This window comes from Eleutherodactylus coqui, chromosome 4 (genome assembly GCF_035609145.1).
Source record: "Eleutherodactylus coqui strain aEleCoq1 chromosome 4, aEleCoq1.hap1, whole genome shotgun sequence".
Lineage (NCBI taxonomy): Eukaryota > Metazoa > Chordata > Amphibia > Anura > Eleutherodactylidae > Eleutherodactylus > Eleutherodactylus coqui.
In genome coordinates, this window is record NC_089840.1 from 52042416 (window position 1) to 52060403 (window position 17988).

Here is a 17988-nt window from a genome sequence, read left to right on the forward strand (position 1 = left end):
ATAGTGCAGTGGCATCTGGATAGGAATGAGCCTAGCTGCTGCATTTAGTATAGATTGGAGAGTCTGGTGCAGGGAAGGCCGATGAACAGCAAGTTGCAGTAGTTGAGTCGGGAATGGAGGAGGGCAACAATGGAAGTCTTTAGCGTGTCCGTGGTCAGGAACGGCCAGATTTTGGCAATATTCCTGAGGTGTAGGTGGCAGGTTTGGGTCAGATATTGGATGTGGGGGGTAAAAAAGAGGTCAGAGTTCAGTGTGACCTCAAGGCAACGTGCGTGCTGTCTGGAGGTTATGATGGTGCCAGATGCTGATATGGAGATGCTGAGGGGAGGTCGGCTGGCAGAGGGTGGGAAGAAGAGGTCGTCAGTTTTTGAGAGGCTTATTCTGAGAAAAGGGAGGACATGGTAACAGAGACAGCGGTCAGATAGTTGGTGATATTTTGGAAGAAAGTTCTTGAGATGTCGCGGGAAGAGGTGGGAATGGGTCGGAGGGGGTCGCCCCCCACGCTGACAGTTTACATAACGTGGTCAGGGTTAACTGGGTATGGAAGCTGTCAATCTACCATTATGGGATTTGGCTCAAATCGCAGCTGTTTGTCACAGGTTTCAGCTGCCAAAAAAAAGCAGTCCTTCGGTCCTGATGATGGTCCTCGTGGTGTGATGACGTGTGGTCCTACCTGGACGCAGATCACCAGGACAGTCAAGTAGCGTGTCGTCTGTGACTCTTACAGGCCTCGGGGGTTGGGACTCTGGGGCTTTGGGATTTTCTTCCATAGACTTTTATTTTTAGGGACTGGAAAATATCTTTACATTTTAAGTGCAAATGTTACCGCAATGCGATGTGTTAGCCCTGTGGAGAAGTGTATGATATGTATATGGAGAGTGGTGTGGGCCCCATAACCTCTACCGGTTCAGGGGTCCATGACCCAGTCCACCACTGCAATTAACCCTTTCCAATCCACTGTCTGATGTCTAAAGACATTCTGATTGAAGCCTGTGCAGCTCCGATGTCGGAAGACGTCCGGCAGGGTATTCTTACTATAGATTACTGGCCACTCTATTGTCGAGGGGGCCTCTCCAGCATGTCCCATGCCGCAGTACTGGCTCTAGCCAGCAGATGGCACCATTATATAATGGTAGAAAGAGAAAGCCGTATCCTGATTTATGTCTGGTTTTTTTACCTGAAGGTCCCCCGTTGGCCTGCTCTACCGTGCCCTTGGATCTATTCAGGAAGAATCCCTCAGGGAGGCAGAATTATTCACTGAACCCAAATAGCCCCTTGTCTGGGTCAGTCAGCGCTCAGGTAGGTACCTAGTAATCTGAATATTGTCTCAGGTTCAAAATCGTCCACATCCTATAGGGGTTAAATGAATGCCCTGATATTTGTGGACTAAGACGCAATGATTTTTTTGGAGATTGTCAAAAGCCATAACCTATTTTTTTAAATCAACCCTGCGATATGAGCGCTTGTTCGTTGCGTGGTGAGCTGTAGCTTTATTGGTGCCATTTTACTGTAATGTAAAACTTGTATTTATTTATTTTTTTTGGGAGTCAGCATGGTGAAAAAAGCCTAAATTCTGCCATTGTGCTTTTTTTTTTTAAATGTATTTTATGCCGTTCACTATGTGGTATAAATTACATGCTAACTTTTTTCCTGTGGGTCAGATTTATGATACCAAAAAAATCTTATCTATGTAAAAAAAATACATATTTTCTTTTTAGCATTGCTGTATTTTAAGACTCATAACTTTTTTTTAAATACATATCTTCAATGAATGGAGCTCTGTAAGGTTTCTTCTGTCACGCAAAAAAAAAAAATAATTTTTTTTGGTACCACTTTGTGGTACATATGACTCTCTTGGATAATTTTCAATAGCGTTTTTTGGGAGGCAAAAGAAATTTTAAGTCGAATGTTTTTGTTTTTTTTTTAACAGCATTTTCAATATATTGTACAGGTTGTTATTTTTTTTCTATTTGTTTGTTTTTTGTTTTAAAACAAAATAAGGAAGAAGTGCGCAGTGTATGTGTGTGTATATATGTATAATATATAATATTTTTAACGTACTGCAGTGTATTATCACTATTAATTTACACTAAAACCATAGCAGACTCTAAGCCCCCCTGTCCACGGCAGTGATTTCTCCGGCAGTAAACCGCTGGCGAATCACGCCAGCCGATGCTTCCCATAGCATTGCTATGGAAAGCATCGGCACCTTCCATGAGCGGAGATTCATTGCGATTCTCCGCTCGCGGCAGGCAATTTGCAGCATGCTGCAAATTGCCCCGATTCTCCGCAGTCAGCCTATTTGTTAGATAGGGCTGACCGGTGGAGATTTGGCAGCGGCTCCTGCTCCCGGGCGGCAGCTCCTGCAGCGGAGCTTCGCCATGGGATACCGCATTGCCCGTGGACAGCCGGCCTAAAGCCGCTGTTGGGCAACTTCATGGTAGAGTGCCAATGATGTAACAGAGGGAGCTCCCTCTAGTAACTGTATACGTGCCACAATCCACATTGACTGGTGTTCTCACCGATCCCTGTCGTTGCAGCTGGAGGTCAGCTAGCATTCACAGCTGGCTCCTACTTTTGATGGTGCAGGCTCAGCTCTAGAGCCCTCAACATCCATATGACATAAAGATACATCACTCTGCGCAAACCCCTTCCCACCCAGGATGTACTGTATATAGATGGATGGGATAGATAAGATTATGTATGTATGTCCTGGGGAGGGAAGGGATTAAGGGACCCCATAATATTTAAGAACATTTCCCCCTTTAAAGAGTCCTCGAATTATCCTCTTCTACCCTCCTTCTAGTCAGTCCCTCCGTGTGTGTGTGTATATGTATGTATGTATGTATGTATGTGTATATGTAATATATATCATCCACAGTGGACTACTGCTTTAAATTTGGGCTTTTGGCGCAGTGGTGATTTGTAGAGCCCGGACTGGTTTCCGGTCACCTAATATTGTCTAGTGACACTTATGTGATGGTGACAAATGTTCTGTATTCCAGTTTTTATTTGTGGAACCGAATGAAGTGAAGTTATGGTCAGTGCCGGTTACTGCAAAGAAAGTAGAAAAAGACCGGACGGTGATGCCGTGTGGTACCGTGGTCACCACCGTTACTTCTGTCACTTCAAAGCCGCGGCTAGAGGGGAAGAGTCCGCCTGCCAGCTCCAGTGAGAAGACATCGGGTACGTTTAGTTTCAGTTATCGGAGCAGAACTAGGCCAGCCTTCTGACGGTGGGGGCAACAAAATGTTAGCTGTCCACAGGCGGGTTTGATTTGCAGAATCCAAGCAGGCACTCGCACGGAAGATACGCAAATCAAGCCGCCTATAGGGAAATATGGGTGTCAGCAAGTGTAATAAAGCTTGCGGATTTGTTTTGCGGACCTTTTTAGTCCGGAAAACAATTTGCAACATACTCCATTTTCCTGTGGTTCCTGCACAGACGGCTTCCATTGAAGTCAATAGAAGCCGTCCGATCCGTGGCCTGTCTGCAATTCAATTCAGGAGTTAAAAAAAAAATGTATTGCGTGCGCCGGCCGGCACTTCTGTAGTGAAGAAGAAAAAAAGATCCGGACAGGACATAGAAGACCGGCACATGTGAAATGGTGTCCTCGGCCGTGGACAGAGTGGGATTCCGCTGCAGGCTCCCACGTTCGGAATACGATCCACCCGTGGACATGAGGCCTTAATGTAATTTTTTTTTTTTTTTTCTATCCTCCTACATGCACTGACCTCCTGCTGAGCTTGTGCTTGTATACAGCAGCCAGCATGAACGAGCAGAGCTGCAGTGTAAAGTTGGGCATGCACAGAGCGGTAGCCGGAGACAACACTCATTCAGTTTAAGATGAGTGCCAGTCTGCGTCTTTCACACTGATGCAAGATGTCTTTCGTTCAAACACGCCTCGCTTCTGTGAAATTGCGTTACTCAGTCGTTTGTTTCACACCCGTCAGAGGATTGCAAGTGTTTCCCACTGATTTCAACGGGAAGCATTACTTCGCACAGCATGTGAGCGCCATGTGATGTCTATTAGGATCCCATTGAAAACAATGGATGAGCCGTTCCAAGAGAACGCCAAAAGATAAAACGTGCTGCGATTTTCATCCTTACAGCATCGCTGCGAGCGGGAAGAAAAATCGCTTATGTGAATAAGTCGATCCAAATGAATAGCGTTCATATTTGTGCGTGTCGCAATGCACAAAACCCGTGCGAGATTTCTCACCCATGTGAATAAGCCTTTGGATGGATAGATAGAAAAACCCAACTCTATACTACGGCTCCTTTTACACGAGCGTTCGTCTCGCGTGGGTTTTCTGGGATGTACAAAATCGTGCTAATATGAACTCCATTCTTCTGAATGTAATGATACACACCAGCGATTGTTTTCCTCATAGCGCTATATGTTCGTTTTTTAAGTGTTCCTCAGAACGCTTCGCTCCTGATTTTAATGGGACCTTTAATGCATCACGTGACTCCCGCTTGCCATTCAATGTGCATTGGACTGCGATGTGATTGCAAAATCGGAATTTCACAGAAGCGATGCAAGATGTTTTTGGCTGAAAACGCATCGCATCTGCGGGTATAACATACATGGATGAGAGCGATATCGCAATCACCTGTGTGACACTGGCCTAACACATAGATCTACCAGGATTTCCTGAGAGATACAGGGGTAATACTTTATTTCCCCTGTTGTGGCGCTGCAGGGGGGCTGACCACTTGCTGTCTGGTTTCCCCTTAGATAACATCTGATTGTTGGGGGAGCGCATATGTGTGACCACCGCTCTATTCACTTCTCTGCAGATTTCTGAGCACAGCGCTTTGCTATCTGTCAGCCCCATAGACGTGAATGGAGTGGTGGTCACACATGCGCATTGCTTCCCCATTCACCCTCTGAGTGTGCTGGTTTCATGATTGCAGGTGGTTCCAGCGATCGATCGTTTATCTCCTCTCCGGTGGGATAGGGGATAAATAATTTTTGTGAGCTTAACCCCTTTAAAAACCTAATCTTCATCCACAAATGATACTGGCACCAATTTTTAGATGCCACTCCGCAGTTCCCCTTGCTGTTCATGGCTGTATACTTTGATTTCTATGTGAAACTTTTGGAAGGGTTAAAAGGGGTTATTCCAAAATCAAATGTTATCCCTTATCCACAGGAGACCCCTCTCCAATTCTAAAAAGTCTCTCATGAGGTTTTGGTATAACCCCTTTAAATGTTCGTTGTAATGGAACTCCTCTCTATGGGGCAAAGAGTCCTATCTGGTAAATGTTCTAAGATCCTGGCACCCCTTTTGTCCTTACAGATTCCCCCTCAAGCACTCCACCTAAAATAAAAGTGATTGAGAGGGACTTCTCAGTACAAGCCATTCCTTCTCAGCCTAGTGTGGTCAGCAAGGCGCTGTCCTCCTCAGACACAGGTAAAACATTCGCAATCCCACCTCCCATTTTTTGCTGATTTTTTCATATTCTCCAAAAATACTATGTTTGTCTTCTTTGTCCTGGAACCAGAACTATTGATGCTGAACGGCTCTGACCCGGTTGCGGAAGTTGCCATAAGACAACTTAGGGAGTCCTCTAAACAGTCCCTAAAATCTCCTCGGAAGAAGAGCACCCTCATTATATCAGGAATCTCAAAGGTGAGTGTTTGGTCTTCTCTGTTGATCATGAAGACCGTCCATATCCATGCGGTTCAGTATATCCATTCTGGCCATTATTGGCGACCACTTTTAACCAGGTCTACTTGATGAACAGCCCCCATACTAATAACTTGCCGCCCGTCCTAGTTGTGATACACTGTCCTACTAAAAGTATTTGGACGCCTGAGCAAGAATCAAAAGTAGTATTTATTTCCATAGGGTAATACTTAGTGGGGCTCCTTTTGGCCCTAATGGCATTGGATACTCTCTTTGGCATACTTTCTATTAACATCTGATACACTTTAGCTGGTGTTTCCCTCCATTCATCCTGCAAAGATCTGGTGAGTTCTCTCAAAGAAGATGTTCATATTTCCTGACCTGACGTTCCAGTTCGTCTCAAGGATGTTCAGTAAGGTTCAGGTCGGGACTCTGTGCGGGTCAGTCCCATCATGAAACATTTATATCCGCAAACTAATGTAAAGCAGCATTGGATTTGTGACCAGGCACGTCGTCTTGTTGGCAGTATGGCTGACCGTTCCCAGCGTATTACCACATTGTCAGCAACACGTTGCCATCTAGAATGTCAGGGTACACCGCTGTGTTCATGGTTCTTGTCACGACAACCCACAGTCCGAGACCATGTCACGTTAAACATCCTCAGACCATAACGGAACCTCCGCCGTACTAAACTGTTGGCACAACACAGTCAGGTAAAAGGCTTCCCATCATCCTCCAGAATCAGCTATAGCCATGTGATTTAAAGATGGAGTAGTGCAACTCATTGCTCCATAAAACGTTTTTCCATTCCTCAACTGTCCAATGACGGCACTCTTTACACAACTGTAGACGGACCAATGCATCTTCTTTAAGGGAACTCGCAAGACTTTTATAGGATGAATGGAGGGAAATACCAGAAGAAGAGTATCAGATGTTCATAGAAAGGATGTCACAGAAGGTATCTGATGTCATTGGGCCAAAGGAGCCCCACTAAGTATCAACATATAGGAATAAATACTTTCTTTCTCAGTTGTCCAACTGCTTTTGGTAGGACAGTGTACACTTGAGCCGGGTCAGTGCATTGCATTTAGGAAACCTTTTATCTCCTGGCCCTGCATTCAGACAGAGGAACTGTGGGCCCCTATGGCAGCTTGGGCACTGCCCTCGTGGCCAGTCTGAATGTATTTCTACACATCATGCAGCTTGTTCGTCTTTTGGATTAAGACTTGGTACTCTGCATGATTGTGTCATAAAAGTGACCTAGACCAGTCTGTGTGGGGCGGGGAGGCAGTCTGGCGTATAGCTGGTAGAATTTCCAGTGAGAAGTTCCGTACACGTAGTCAGTCATATGGTGGTCGCCCACATAGGATGAGCAGTGATGCTGGGCAGACAAACGCATTGTACCCGCTTCTGTAGAGAAATCTAATACAAATCTCTTGTCTTTCCACAGACGGTGCTTACTCAGGATGACGAAGCCGCTCTCATGTTTAATTACGCCGCTTCCATGGACAGCACTATTGCGAATGACTCGTCCTTCATCTCCCATGACGTTACGACAAAGGACACCAGTGATAAAGGTCTGCCATTGGCATCAACAACCACTTTGCCAGGCATGAGCTCAGAAGACGAGCTTCACGATGCCTGGGAGCAGGGCAGCCAGTCTGGCGAATGGAATGGAAATGGAATCGACGAGCCAGACTCTGAACTAGTATCTGTCAGTAACATGAGCATCTCGGAGACGGGGAGTATCAGAAAATCTAAAGGTCCGTGCTCGGTGCCTATGCAGTAATTACGTAGAACCATGTTAGCCTAATTAACCATGTGGTAATAATCTGATCCTTCCCACCGGCATACATTTGAGTTTTGGTTACAGTTCCTTAAAGGAGTTGATAAATGCTGCTTGGAAAAGGGTCGTCTTACATGGGCAGATTAACTGCCCATAACGAGCGCCGATTGACCACGTAGCGAGTCGTCGCTAAGTGCCTGTGTAAAGACGCTGCATGAATGATTGTTCGTCACTTGTTGTATGGTCATTCATGCCCCGTTCGTTTCCACCATTGGCAGCGCATCCCAAGATGTGCCGCCGGCAAATGATAACTTCCTAAAGCCTTTCACAGGAGCTACAAAATCCTCGCTACAACCCGCATGTATGTGAAGCCCAGGGTTTCCAATGGGTTCTTTCACAATGTTTTGTAGCCTGAAAGAACCCATTGGAAACCATGGGCTTCGCATACATGCGGGTTGTAGCGAGGATTTTGTAGCCCGTGTGAAAGAGGCCTAAAAGTTGCAATAAACTAACAAACTGTGGCTTGTCATATTTATGCTGGGCAGCTATTGGGAGCGAATGATGATCGTTCAGCCAATAATTGCTCAGTGTAAAAGGCCTTAAATCTTCAATGTGAACAGGTTGGCTTTAGTTCATTGCACGGCTAATTTTATAGACGCTATTTAATCAGCTGAATGCTTAATTAGCCAGAAGCTATTCCTTCCAACTCCCCCATATACATGGATTCTCGATGTTGGCCATAGAGTACCCTGGGTCAAGGGAGTAACAATGCGGAGGTTGCCATCACACCCTGGAGCCTGTGGGCATATTATTATATTCCACACCACCTCTGCTCCATTCGCAACCTGATTGGTTGTTTGGCTTGGCTGATTCACAGTGATTGGTTGTTTTGGCTTGGCTGGTTCACAGTGATTGGTTGTTTTGGCTTGGCTGGTTCACAGTGATTGGTTGTTTTGGCTTGGCTCGAGCAGAGGTGGTGTGGAATATAGAAATATGTAGCCTGAGGAGTCCAAGAGGTCTTCGTAACTTCTAGGGCTGTTGTGCACAATAGAGCATATTAGAAGATCCTGCAATGTAAATGGAGCCGGTCTCGGTCATGTGTTCCCCTATCAGTGAAGTCCTTCTACTTATACTTACTGAATTGTCAAGCATAGAGGTGGAGGAGCCGGTGCGACTAGTTACGGATGAGGTTATTTATCAAAAATCACTTGGTATAAGGCTCTGTTAAAGGGTTGTCTGAGACTTTTACTATTGATGGCCTATCCTCAGGATAGGTCTTCAACAGTTGATTGGCTGGTGTCTACCACTTGGAATCTCTTCCCATTCAGCCAGATCCGTTCTCTGTGCAAACAGCGCTGGTAGCAGATTGAAATATTGCAGCGGCCCGGGTTAGCACTTCATGCATGGCTGTGCCTGCATTTCAGCACTGTGCCACTGCAATACAGACAGCGCTCTCTAGTTCCAGTGCTGACAGTGGGCCCTGTGATCAACTGATTGGTAGGGATTCTTAGCGACGGACCCCCACCAATCAACTATTGACGACATATATTCACAATAGTTCATCAATAGGGAAAGTCGCGGACGATGTATGCGCCTCACTTTTTCCAATGCTGCGCTATACCAAAAAATCTAAAAGTGTTAACTTTAGTTCCTACCTGAGCTCTGAGCATCTTGAAGGCCAACCTACACAGTAGAGAAGGATCGCGTGATCCTTGGGCTAAGGGCCCTTTTACACGGCTGACCTCTGTTCAGATTCTTCTGGATCGCAGGAATCTGAATGAAGGTTGTTCAGTGTAAATGCCCGCAGCGACTGAACGGCGAATGATAATTAGTTCGTTGTTCAGTTTCTGCAGGCATAAGAATCAAATGACTATGAGCTTATGGCCCGCTTGTTGTGGACGGAGGTTGTACCATCTCCATTCACCGAGTGAGCCTTGCTCCTGTGTGAAAGCACAGAGGTCATTATCGCTGGGACGATCGTGGGGCGCTGAAGCGCCTGATAGTTGTCCCATGTAAAAGGGCCCCAAGTCTACATAATACCAGATAAGGTTGCAGTGCCTCTGGAAAAGACTCAAGGATGGGATCAGGTTGAATAATACTGTCCTCCCAAAACTACACCTGAGCAAGAATCAAAAGTAGTATTTATTTCCGTATGGTAATACTTGGTGGGGCTCCTTTGGCCCTAATCACATCAGATGCGCTCTGTGGCATACTTTCTAATAAAACCTGATGCACTTCAGCTGGTATTTCCCTCCATTCTTCCTGTAAATGTCTGGCAAGATGTATCGGCTCGTCTACAATAGTGCAAGGAGCATTGTCTACAATGGTGCAATGACATCACGGAGTGATTGTGATTGGCTCATCGAGCACCGGCTGTGATTGGCTGGCTGGGACTTGATCAGCCAATCACAGCGTGCACTTTGCTGGTGGCGAGGTATTCAAAGCCCCGTCACCAGAAAGAAGCCCAGCTGTGAGACGGGGAGGATGCAGTTTGCCGCAGCGCCGCCAGAGACCATTGGGACACCGCGGACCATGTGAGTATAGATTTTTATTTATTTATTTATTTTTAATGCAGGTTATCTAGGTCTCATTTTCGAGGGAGTCCTTATATTTCAGGCCTCCTCCGAAAATCCGAGTAGGTCTTATAATCAGGGTAGGTCCTATTTTTGGGGAAACACGGTATCCTATGGAAATGTACAACTTTTTAAAAAAATTCTTGCTCAGGTGTCCAGTTACTTGTGATGAGATAGTGGGTCCCATGGAGGGAGTACATGTCAATTTAAAAAGGCTTCCTCTATGTTTCCCCTCCCCCCCCCCCCCCCTTGAAAATTCTAAGTGGTCCTAGTGACATGAAGCCATCCTTCAGTCCTCCCGATGATACAAGAGGTGGAGAATGCTATATAAGGGTGCGCTAGAATAATAACTTCTCATGTAGGTCCCCATGTATTACAGCTATTTCTGAGTGTATGAAAAAATATTACATTTTAGTTATCAGCCTCTCTGCCGAAATGTTGTTGTGAGATGAGCTAACAAGACTAGTGCTGTAGTGGAAAAGGCAATTCGGGCCATGGCTGCAATGTACTAACCCAAGCATTGGGACAGTTATCGGCAACCGACCGTCATTGGTCTGCATGTGGCCTCATGACTGTTATGTTAGTCCAACAGATATATAGAGAGGATCTTATTGTGATAGATTTTGTGCTTTCTTAGAAGGTTGAAGCTTCATCAGGTCTTCAAGGCAGCTTGAATGTAGCCATGAGGTCTACCACATGGACCACTCAAAGGAAGGGCGTTACTAGACCCAACTCTGGTCTACAGCCTTCCACAAAACTAACCTGGTTATCACTCATCGTAAACACTGAAGTCGCGGCTTTGAGTTCTACTAGGGAAAGATCTGAATGATCTTGATGGGATAGTTCATTGGGATAGTTTATTATGTATAGTTTACATTTTGGGTAGACTTTTTATATTCTGTTCTTTCCCCGGTGAGGGTAGATCTTCCACTCTATTGATTAGGTATTAATGTATAATCAAAGCTGAACAAACATATGAAACGCATGGATGCGGGCCGCCTCTGTAAGAATAATTCTGATTACCCAACCATATAGATCATCATAAGAAGTAGGCGGCGGCTTCCAAAGGGCAGTGTCAAAAAAGATCCTGTGTGGTGTTTTTGTTTTTTTTTTTGACACCACCTTTAGAAGCCGCCTTCTACTTCTGATGATCTAGACTGTAGAGAGGCGACTCTTCTCTTCCTGCCTTCTCCATCCAGAACGTAACGCGTCCATCTATAGAGATGTCCAATAAAGCTGTGATCTGGGGGAAGTAGGTCAGGAGAAAATAAAGAAGCTTGCCGATCCGTAAGTATGATTCTGGGGGCAGGATGGCCAGGAAGACGCTAACAAGAGGCGAAAACTATAAAAGTTGCTTCTTGAGGTTTGTTATCTTGCTTGCAATGGCTATTCCTTTTTTTTTTTTTCTTTTTCAACTACAGGCTGCTGTGGAAATTGTTGGGGCAAAAAATAAGATTGAAAACTACTTTGTTTTTTTTAATTTTTTTATTTTTTGAAATCTGGGACAAATTAATCATTTTATGAGGAATTTTACAAAGAAACAAACAAAAACAAAACAAAAAAACCCCAAAACCAGCCCCGGTGCTAGGCTTCAGATCATGGGAGACTCTGTGAAATGAAAGCTCCATGTTGTCTGTGCAGTCATCTCTCATTCGTCATTTTCCTGTTTGTCTCTTTCTCATCGTCTCTCTTTCCATCTCTTCTGTCACCTTAAGAGGATCTTTTCACCAACTTCAATTAATTACTTACACAGTAAGTCGATAGTCTTCCATTCTTTTTCTTTTTGTGTGTCGTCCTTCCTCATTGCTGTACCAAGGTAAAACTGAAATTACTCCTTAACCCCCCCCCCCCCTCCCATCCCACCCAGGGTGGGGGTTTAGTGATGTCACCACTGCAGATACAATGACATCATAAGGATTCTCTGGGACTTAATCAATTAAAAATGATGATTGACATATTTGTTTTTACAGCATTAGAAGATGTTGCATGAAGTGTAAGTGTAAATTGTTTGTGTCTAAGCCCTGCATGGACTTGTAGTTTATGCTGCTTGATGGGTGAATTTTAGGTTCTGTTACCTGCAGCCTACTGTTGAGTGACTTGTTCCATTCTCTTCTGGTAAAGCAGCGGCAAATGCAGGATTTTTAAAGGGGTTTTCCCACAACTTCAAAAACTTGCGTCACATCCACTCTGTTCTTCCTGGTTGTTGCTGACCAGGACATGTGACTGCTGCAGCCAATCACTGGCTGTAGAAAGTCACTGCTGTGACCAGTGATTGGCTGCATCAGTCACATGTCCTGGTCAGCAGTCATGGAAGAACCCCTTTTAAAGAAGGGTTCCATGCGGTAACAGATTATCCAGGAATTTAGTGGCGATCAGTAACCCAGTTGAACACCTACTATTCCTGGTAGTTTGGGATGGTGAAAGGGTTAATCTGTTTGGTTGTAATTTAATTTTAATTGCTATAGTTTACTAGGAGTTTATGAAGAGAAAGAAATCTGGGGTCCAGAACCTCTTCAATCAGAAAAAAACAAAAACACTCCAACAGTTATATCGTAGAATCGTGGACTATATGGGTGCAAATATGTTAAAATAACACAAGTGGCTGTACTTACCCCGGTCTGGCGCCCCCCAGTGTTGTGGCATAGCTCCCACCAGAGTGTTGGTCCAGTTTTCTTATTCAGAGAGTCCTTGTGTTCTCAATAAGGTGTATACTGTTTTTGGGATATGTGGTTAAAACGACCCTCCGGGCCTGGAGGAACACAGATGGCCGACTCACTTCTCTAACTACCTGATACATGCTGTACACGGCATGCAGTGGTAGTCTAAGACACTACATGCTGCTCTGATTGGCCAGCCCTGCTCACATGATCAGCACTGGGTAACAGGTGTAGTGTCTTAGACTACCGATGTATGCGAATGCACAGTGTGCTTCAGGTAGTAAGTGAAGGTGGTGCGGCCATATTCGTTTCTCCGGGTCTGGAAGGTCACTTTGCTGGTAACTAAAAGAAAGCATTAAATTTGTGACCGACTGATAACGATGGCACCAATACTAGGACGGCCCCTTTAATAGCTCCATATGTAGTCCTCCTGTGTGGACCCTCTATTGTCCTACACATCAGCTATATGTTTCTCAGCAGATGACCTTAAATCCCTTTTATAACTCCCCTCCGTTTTCTCGCAGGTGGACTTTTACACAAAGGAGCAAAGCTATTTTTCCGCCGAAGGCATCAGCAGAAAGACCCTAGCATGAGTCAGTCCCACAACGACCTGGTCTACCTAGAAAGGCAAGGGACATCGGAGCATCGAAGGAAGGGGGCAACGCTCTCCCGACTCCTCAACAAAAAGCTTCTCCCCAAAAATAAACACAAAAATAAGCCAAGAATGGAAAATGAATAAACCCGGACAGGCAAGATGGCTGACAAGACACTACGGGAGGAAAGCCTTGAGTGACAGATGAGCAAAAGGCCAACTTGAAGGCCAACTTCAAGAACTGAGTGAACTTGTAAAATTCAGCTTTTTTTTTTGTCTTTTAGCTCAACACTGTGAGATTTTAGGAGTACTTTAAGGTTTTTTTTGTCTCCGATGCACAATGGAGGCAGCCATTTTATGAGCTAAAGCAATACTCATGAGAATATAGCCTGAGGCAGCCATTTTGGGAATAGGATTGTGATAAGTTCTCAACGAAGGCGGTCATTGATTGCAGTGTACCTCCTCCGATGGTGATAGAACTGGTTTTGAGGGGGTATGTGTATTTTTCTACAACATGGCGTCCACCATGGAGCGTGGATTGTTGATTCACCTCAATATGTACGCTTTGTCATGGCGCGCATGTAATTTGCATTTATGAGCCACTCACAATGCATTCCTAGAGTGAAGATGTAATGGGAGCTTCTGGTTTTCTCCACAATACCTCTGGGTGAGGGTAGTGTCATGTATACATATATCACAAAGCACCAGACCACCCTGTACACTAAGGGCTTGTTCACACAGCGGTGGTTTCCATCAGTGTCTTGTAAGCCAAGACCAGGAGCGGAAAGTAGAATGGAAGGATTTCCACTTCTTCTGTATTTTGGCCCCGTTCCTGGTTTTGGCTTACAAGATACCGATGACCAATCCTGAGGTGTGAAGAAGTCGTCATTCTGTAAATATGGGACATAAGAGGTTTTTATATAGTTAGAATGTTCTCTTTATGCAAGGTTTTCGCTTATTCCAGTTACCAAATGAGCTGTAGGGAACTGGGCCCCATGTATAAAGGTGGGGGCGCCCAGGAGGGGCCTAGATATAGAGCATGCAGAGGTAGAAGTAACACCCGGGTCCTTGTAACTGACGAGGCCCATGTGCCACAGTATTATAAATGGCGCACGTGGCGAGGGGCCTTGGTACAGACTTCTCATTGGAGCCGAGAAGCTTACGGTTACGCCTCCTAAAAAGTTGCATAACTTTCCGTTCTGTTTGGTAGTCAGAGCTGCTTTCCGACTTCTGCTTCTCGTAGGTGGTTCAGTACCGGGGAGCGTCACACGGAGCTGATTTGTCGCGGATTTTCCGCAGCTGAAAAAAATTTGCACTAACTTTGCTGCGGAAGATTCCAAACAAATGGGCTACAAGCAACGCCCGACTGCCTTTCACTCCGATAATAAACCTCTGCCCGATCAGCCTCCACCCCCCCCCCCGCCCTTGTCCCCGTAGACCCCACTCACATGACACAAAGTGTATGAAGATTCGGGAGCAAATTCGTCGCCGAGATCCCATTACTTACAATGGTAATCCATGCCGCATCAATAGGAAGAACTTCGCGTGGCGCGGAGAAAAAAAAATTGACACGGCACTTCTTACACAGTTTTTTTTCTTGGCATGCAGACTTGCCCCAGCGAATAGGGCTAAATTTGCGTACGGATCCGCAGCGGAAATTTTGAGGGTCCTTTTCGGATTTCTGCAAAATATTCCGCTGTGGATTTTTCTACTGGATGAATCTGTCATGTGAACGTGGCATCGGGGCGACCAGGCAGAAGGGCCTTACGTGGCTGTAACCCCTGAAGACCTGCCAATGTCTCGTTTTAAACCCTAAAGGGGCGGATGTAATGCACATGTGCCAAAAATGGGTGTTTCTATAAAAAACGGGCGTTACAGTTGGGCTAGCGCATCCCCCTATAGCGAAACTGCTGTGACCAATCTACCCTTCAGCCCCCCCCAGCTTTTCTCTACACATCGTTTACACCAAAGCAACTGCCTGCAGTCCTTCACCTATCCTGCCTGCACTTTAAAAATGGCGGCTGCGCGACGACCTGGCCATCATGGCTCTCTCCCCGGCGAACACTCCATAGAAACGATGACAGATCCATTTCTGTGGTTCAGTTGGGCATGAGTGAGGCCTATAGCACTTTCTCCCCTCAAAATGGCCGCCTCCGTACTGTGTAGACAGTTGATGGACATCGAGGGATTGGGGTGGGGGGGGAAGTGTGTGGTTTTTTTTTTGTTTTTTTTTTTAAGAACCAACTGTATTTCTGGGATGGTCTGCTGCTTTCTTTAGGAATTCCTTGCACCCAGTGTATTAAAGGGGAGCTCCATCTTTGATTGCTGTTGGCCTAGAATATCAGAAAATGCAAACTTCAGCTACTTTTCGGTATTTCAATCACTTTTTTAAAAATGTTTTTCACTTTTTTGCCACCTTGCTGACCGTTTCCGAGTAGCAACAGAAGAAACTTCAAATTATTACTACATTGTAATCGACTTAACTGTCAGCGGAATGGGTTTCAGTAACAGGAAATCCCCTATAGCTTCCTGGAGGAGGGGGGGGGGGTTAAGTAAAAATGCACTTTCAAACTTTTTGCATGCTGGAAGTGGTCATACTGACTGTTTCCATGTAACAGGAGATGTTTTTATACAATTCGGTGTAGTAAACTACCACAAAAAGTAGTACAATTCTACAGATTCTGGAGCAAATGTTGGTCAAAGGTGAAGCTTCCCTCCACACACACTACATTTTCTTAAAGGAGCAGCTCTAGGACGTTTTTTTTTTTTTTTAATAGGTGGAGGTGTCCAATCTGTGATGAAACTGTGTGACTGTACCCTTGGTCTGTAGGGATTTGGAATCTATGCAGCATGTGCGCTTACACATTGTAGTCCGTGCAATTGGCTGATTTCTGTCATACTACATTTCCGACTACTGGTACGCTTTAAGGGGATCTCCATCTAAAATGATCTCCTCGATGACCGAGTTGAGGTGGCATTGAGGGGTTTGTGACAGCTCACACTCCCCCGTTCTGGAGACAATGGAGAATCTGAGTACTGGAGATATACTATGTAATTCCTTATTTCCCCTGTGGGAATGCTGCAGGTAAATTGAGCACTTAGTACCAGGGTTCTCTACAGCTGATCGCTGGATGGGCCAACTTTGTGATCTGCTTATTGCCCATGGATCATTCTCCTGAGTAAGGGCGATCCACAGCAGATCAGAATTTCTGGATTATTCTAACGCCTGATTAAAGTAACTCTGGTTTTTGTAAAATTCGGTTACAGGACTGGAGTATATCGCCTGCAGTTCTTCGTTGTCCCTCTGGTTCCAGGTCCCATTTTCAGCTGTCCAAGATGGTTGACGCTGTATTCAGACTACCTAATCCTCACAGGTAGTGTTAGACTACTGATCTGCTATACCTGCTCTCTTATTGGCCAGAGCTTTTCACGTGATCAGCATTGGCCAATCGGAGCAGTGCAAAGTATGTAGGTAGTTAGAAAATTATTGAAGCCATTTTGCACAGCCGAAAAATGGGTCACCGAATTGGCGGACCGGTGGGGCCACGGGGAACAAGTACAGGTAGTATACCCCCTTCCTCTCCTGTCTAGGGGCAGAATTTTGTCTCAAAATGGAAGGGTCGCTTTAAAGGAAATTACTTACCTTTTTTTTTTCTCTCTCTCTCTTAAAGTGACAGGACTTCAAAATTTTGCTACCAATGTGGAAACACACTGAATGTGTCCCTGCGAGGGTCTTGTGGCATTCAAGCGCCGGAGAGTCTGGCGTTTTGTGAAGTGAATGATGCGTGAGTGAATGACGAGTGCCGTGGGTAATTATGTATTCATAAAAAGCGGGTATCAACTTCTGGTAACAAAGAAGGAAAATTTTAAAAAACACTGATTAACCTCTCAGCTGCTGGCGCTCCATGGACTTCTCAGGCGGACTAAGAAGGGGTTAACTGTCCTGCTGTGCAAACGTTCCTGCTGCGGTAGCATTAATAGCCATATGAAATGATTATGCAAAACTACAATGTACTTTATAGAATATTTAATAAATATAATATAGGAATAATCACATTTTTTTTTTCCCCCTCAAGTTTACATTTGAGCCGCCGGTAACGGAGTGTTTTATTCTATATTGGGTCACTTACATTCTGTATGTTCTGGATTAAAGGAATCACTGCTCACCGTGTTCTCATAAAGTCTACCAAACTCTCCGCCGCCTTTCTCTCTATCGCTTCACTGGGGTTACACTTCTGTTTTGTTGGATTTGGGTTCGTTTTTTTACTTTTACTATGTCATTTGTATTGTTTTTACATAGGGGTGTCTAAAAAAAAAAAACAAAAAAAAAAATCGGGCATCATTCCTCCCCTTTCTCCCTCCCACCACCTTCCCGGATGCTTTCATACAGCCGTAAAAATTGTGCAAGATCTGTGCGCTGAGACACAAATCTTGTACAAATAGGAATCTCATTCTATTAAATCGGGTCATATCATATACATGGGCAATGATTTTTTTTTTTTTTTTTGAAAAGCAAGGGTGTCAGAATTCAGCATTTTCTCACAAGTGTGAAGGCAGCCTAAAGGCTCCTCCATACGGGCGTGGGCGATATCTGGCTATTAGTCACGGCCCAATATCGCCCTCGCAATCCTGAAAACCTCGTGGCTGATACTGTAAAGGCTGCGGAATCTGCGCAGCGATTTTGCTAACGGACGCTCTGCAGTATTTGTGCCGTCTGTGAAGGTGGCCATCTTGGATGACCGGC

The 17988-nt window shown here is 45.1% G+C and overlaps 1 protein-coding gene across 2 annotated transcripts in view; it reads left to right on the forward strand.

Moving 5' to 3' along the window:
* Positions 1-17410, forward strand: part of C2CD2 (C2 calcium dependent domain containing 2) — a 60420-nt gene extending 43010 nt beyond the window's left edge. For both annotated transcript variants that reach the window (XM_066599412.1, XM_066599413.1), the window contains exons 10-15: positions 1184-1299; positions 3006-3186; positions 5307-5420; positions 5512-5639; positions 7087-7399; positions 13177-17410. In XM_066599412.1, the coding sequence (XP_066455509.1) occupies positions 1184-1299; positions 3006-3186; positions 5307-5420; positions 5512-5639; positions 7087-7399; positions 13177-13391 (1067 nt within the window). In that variant the 3' untranslated portion in view covers positions 13392-17410. The remainder of the gene's footprint in view (positions 1-1183; positions 1300-3005; positions 3187-5306; positions 5421-5511; positions 5640-7086; positions 7400-13176) is intronic.
* The last annotated feature ends 578 nt before the right edge of the window (positions 17411-17988 follow it).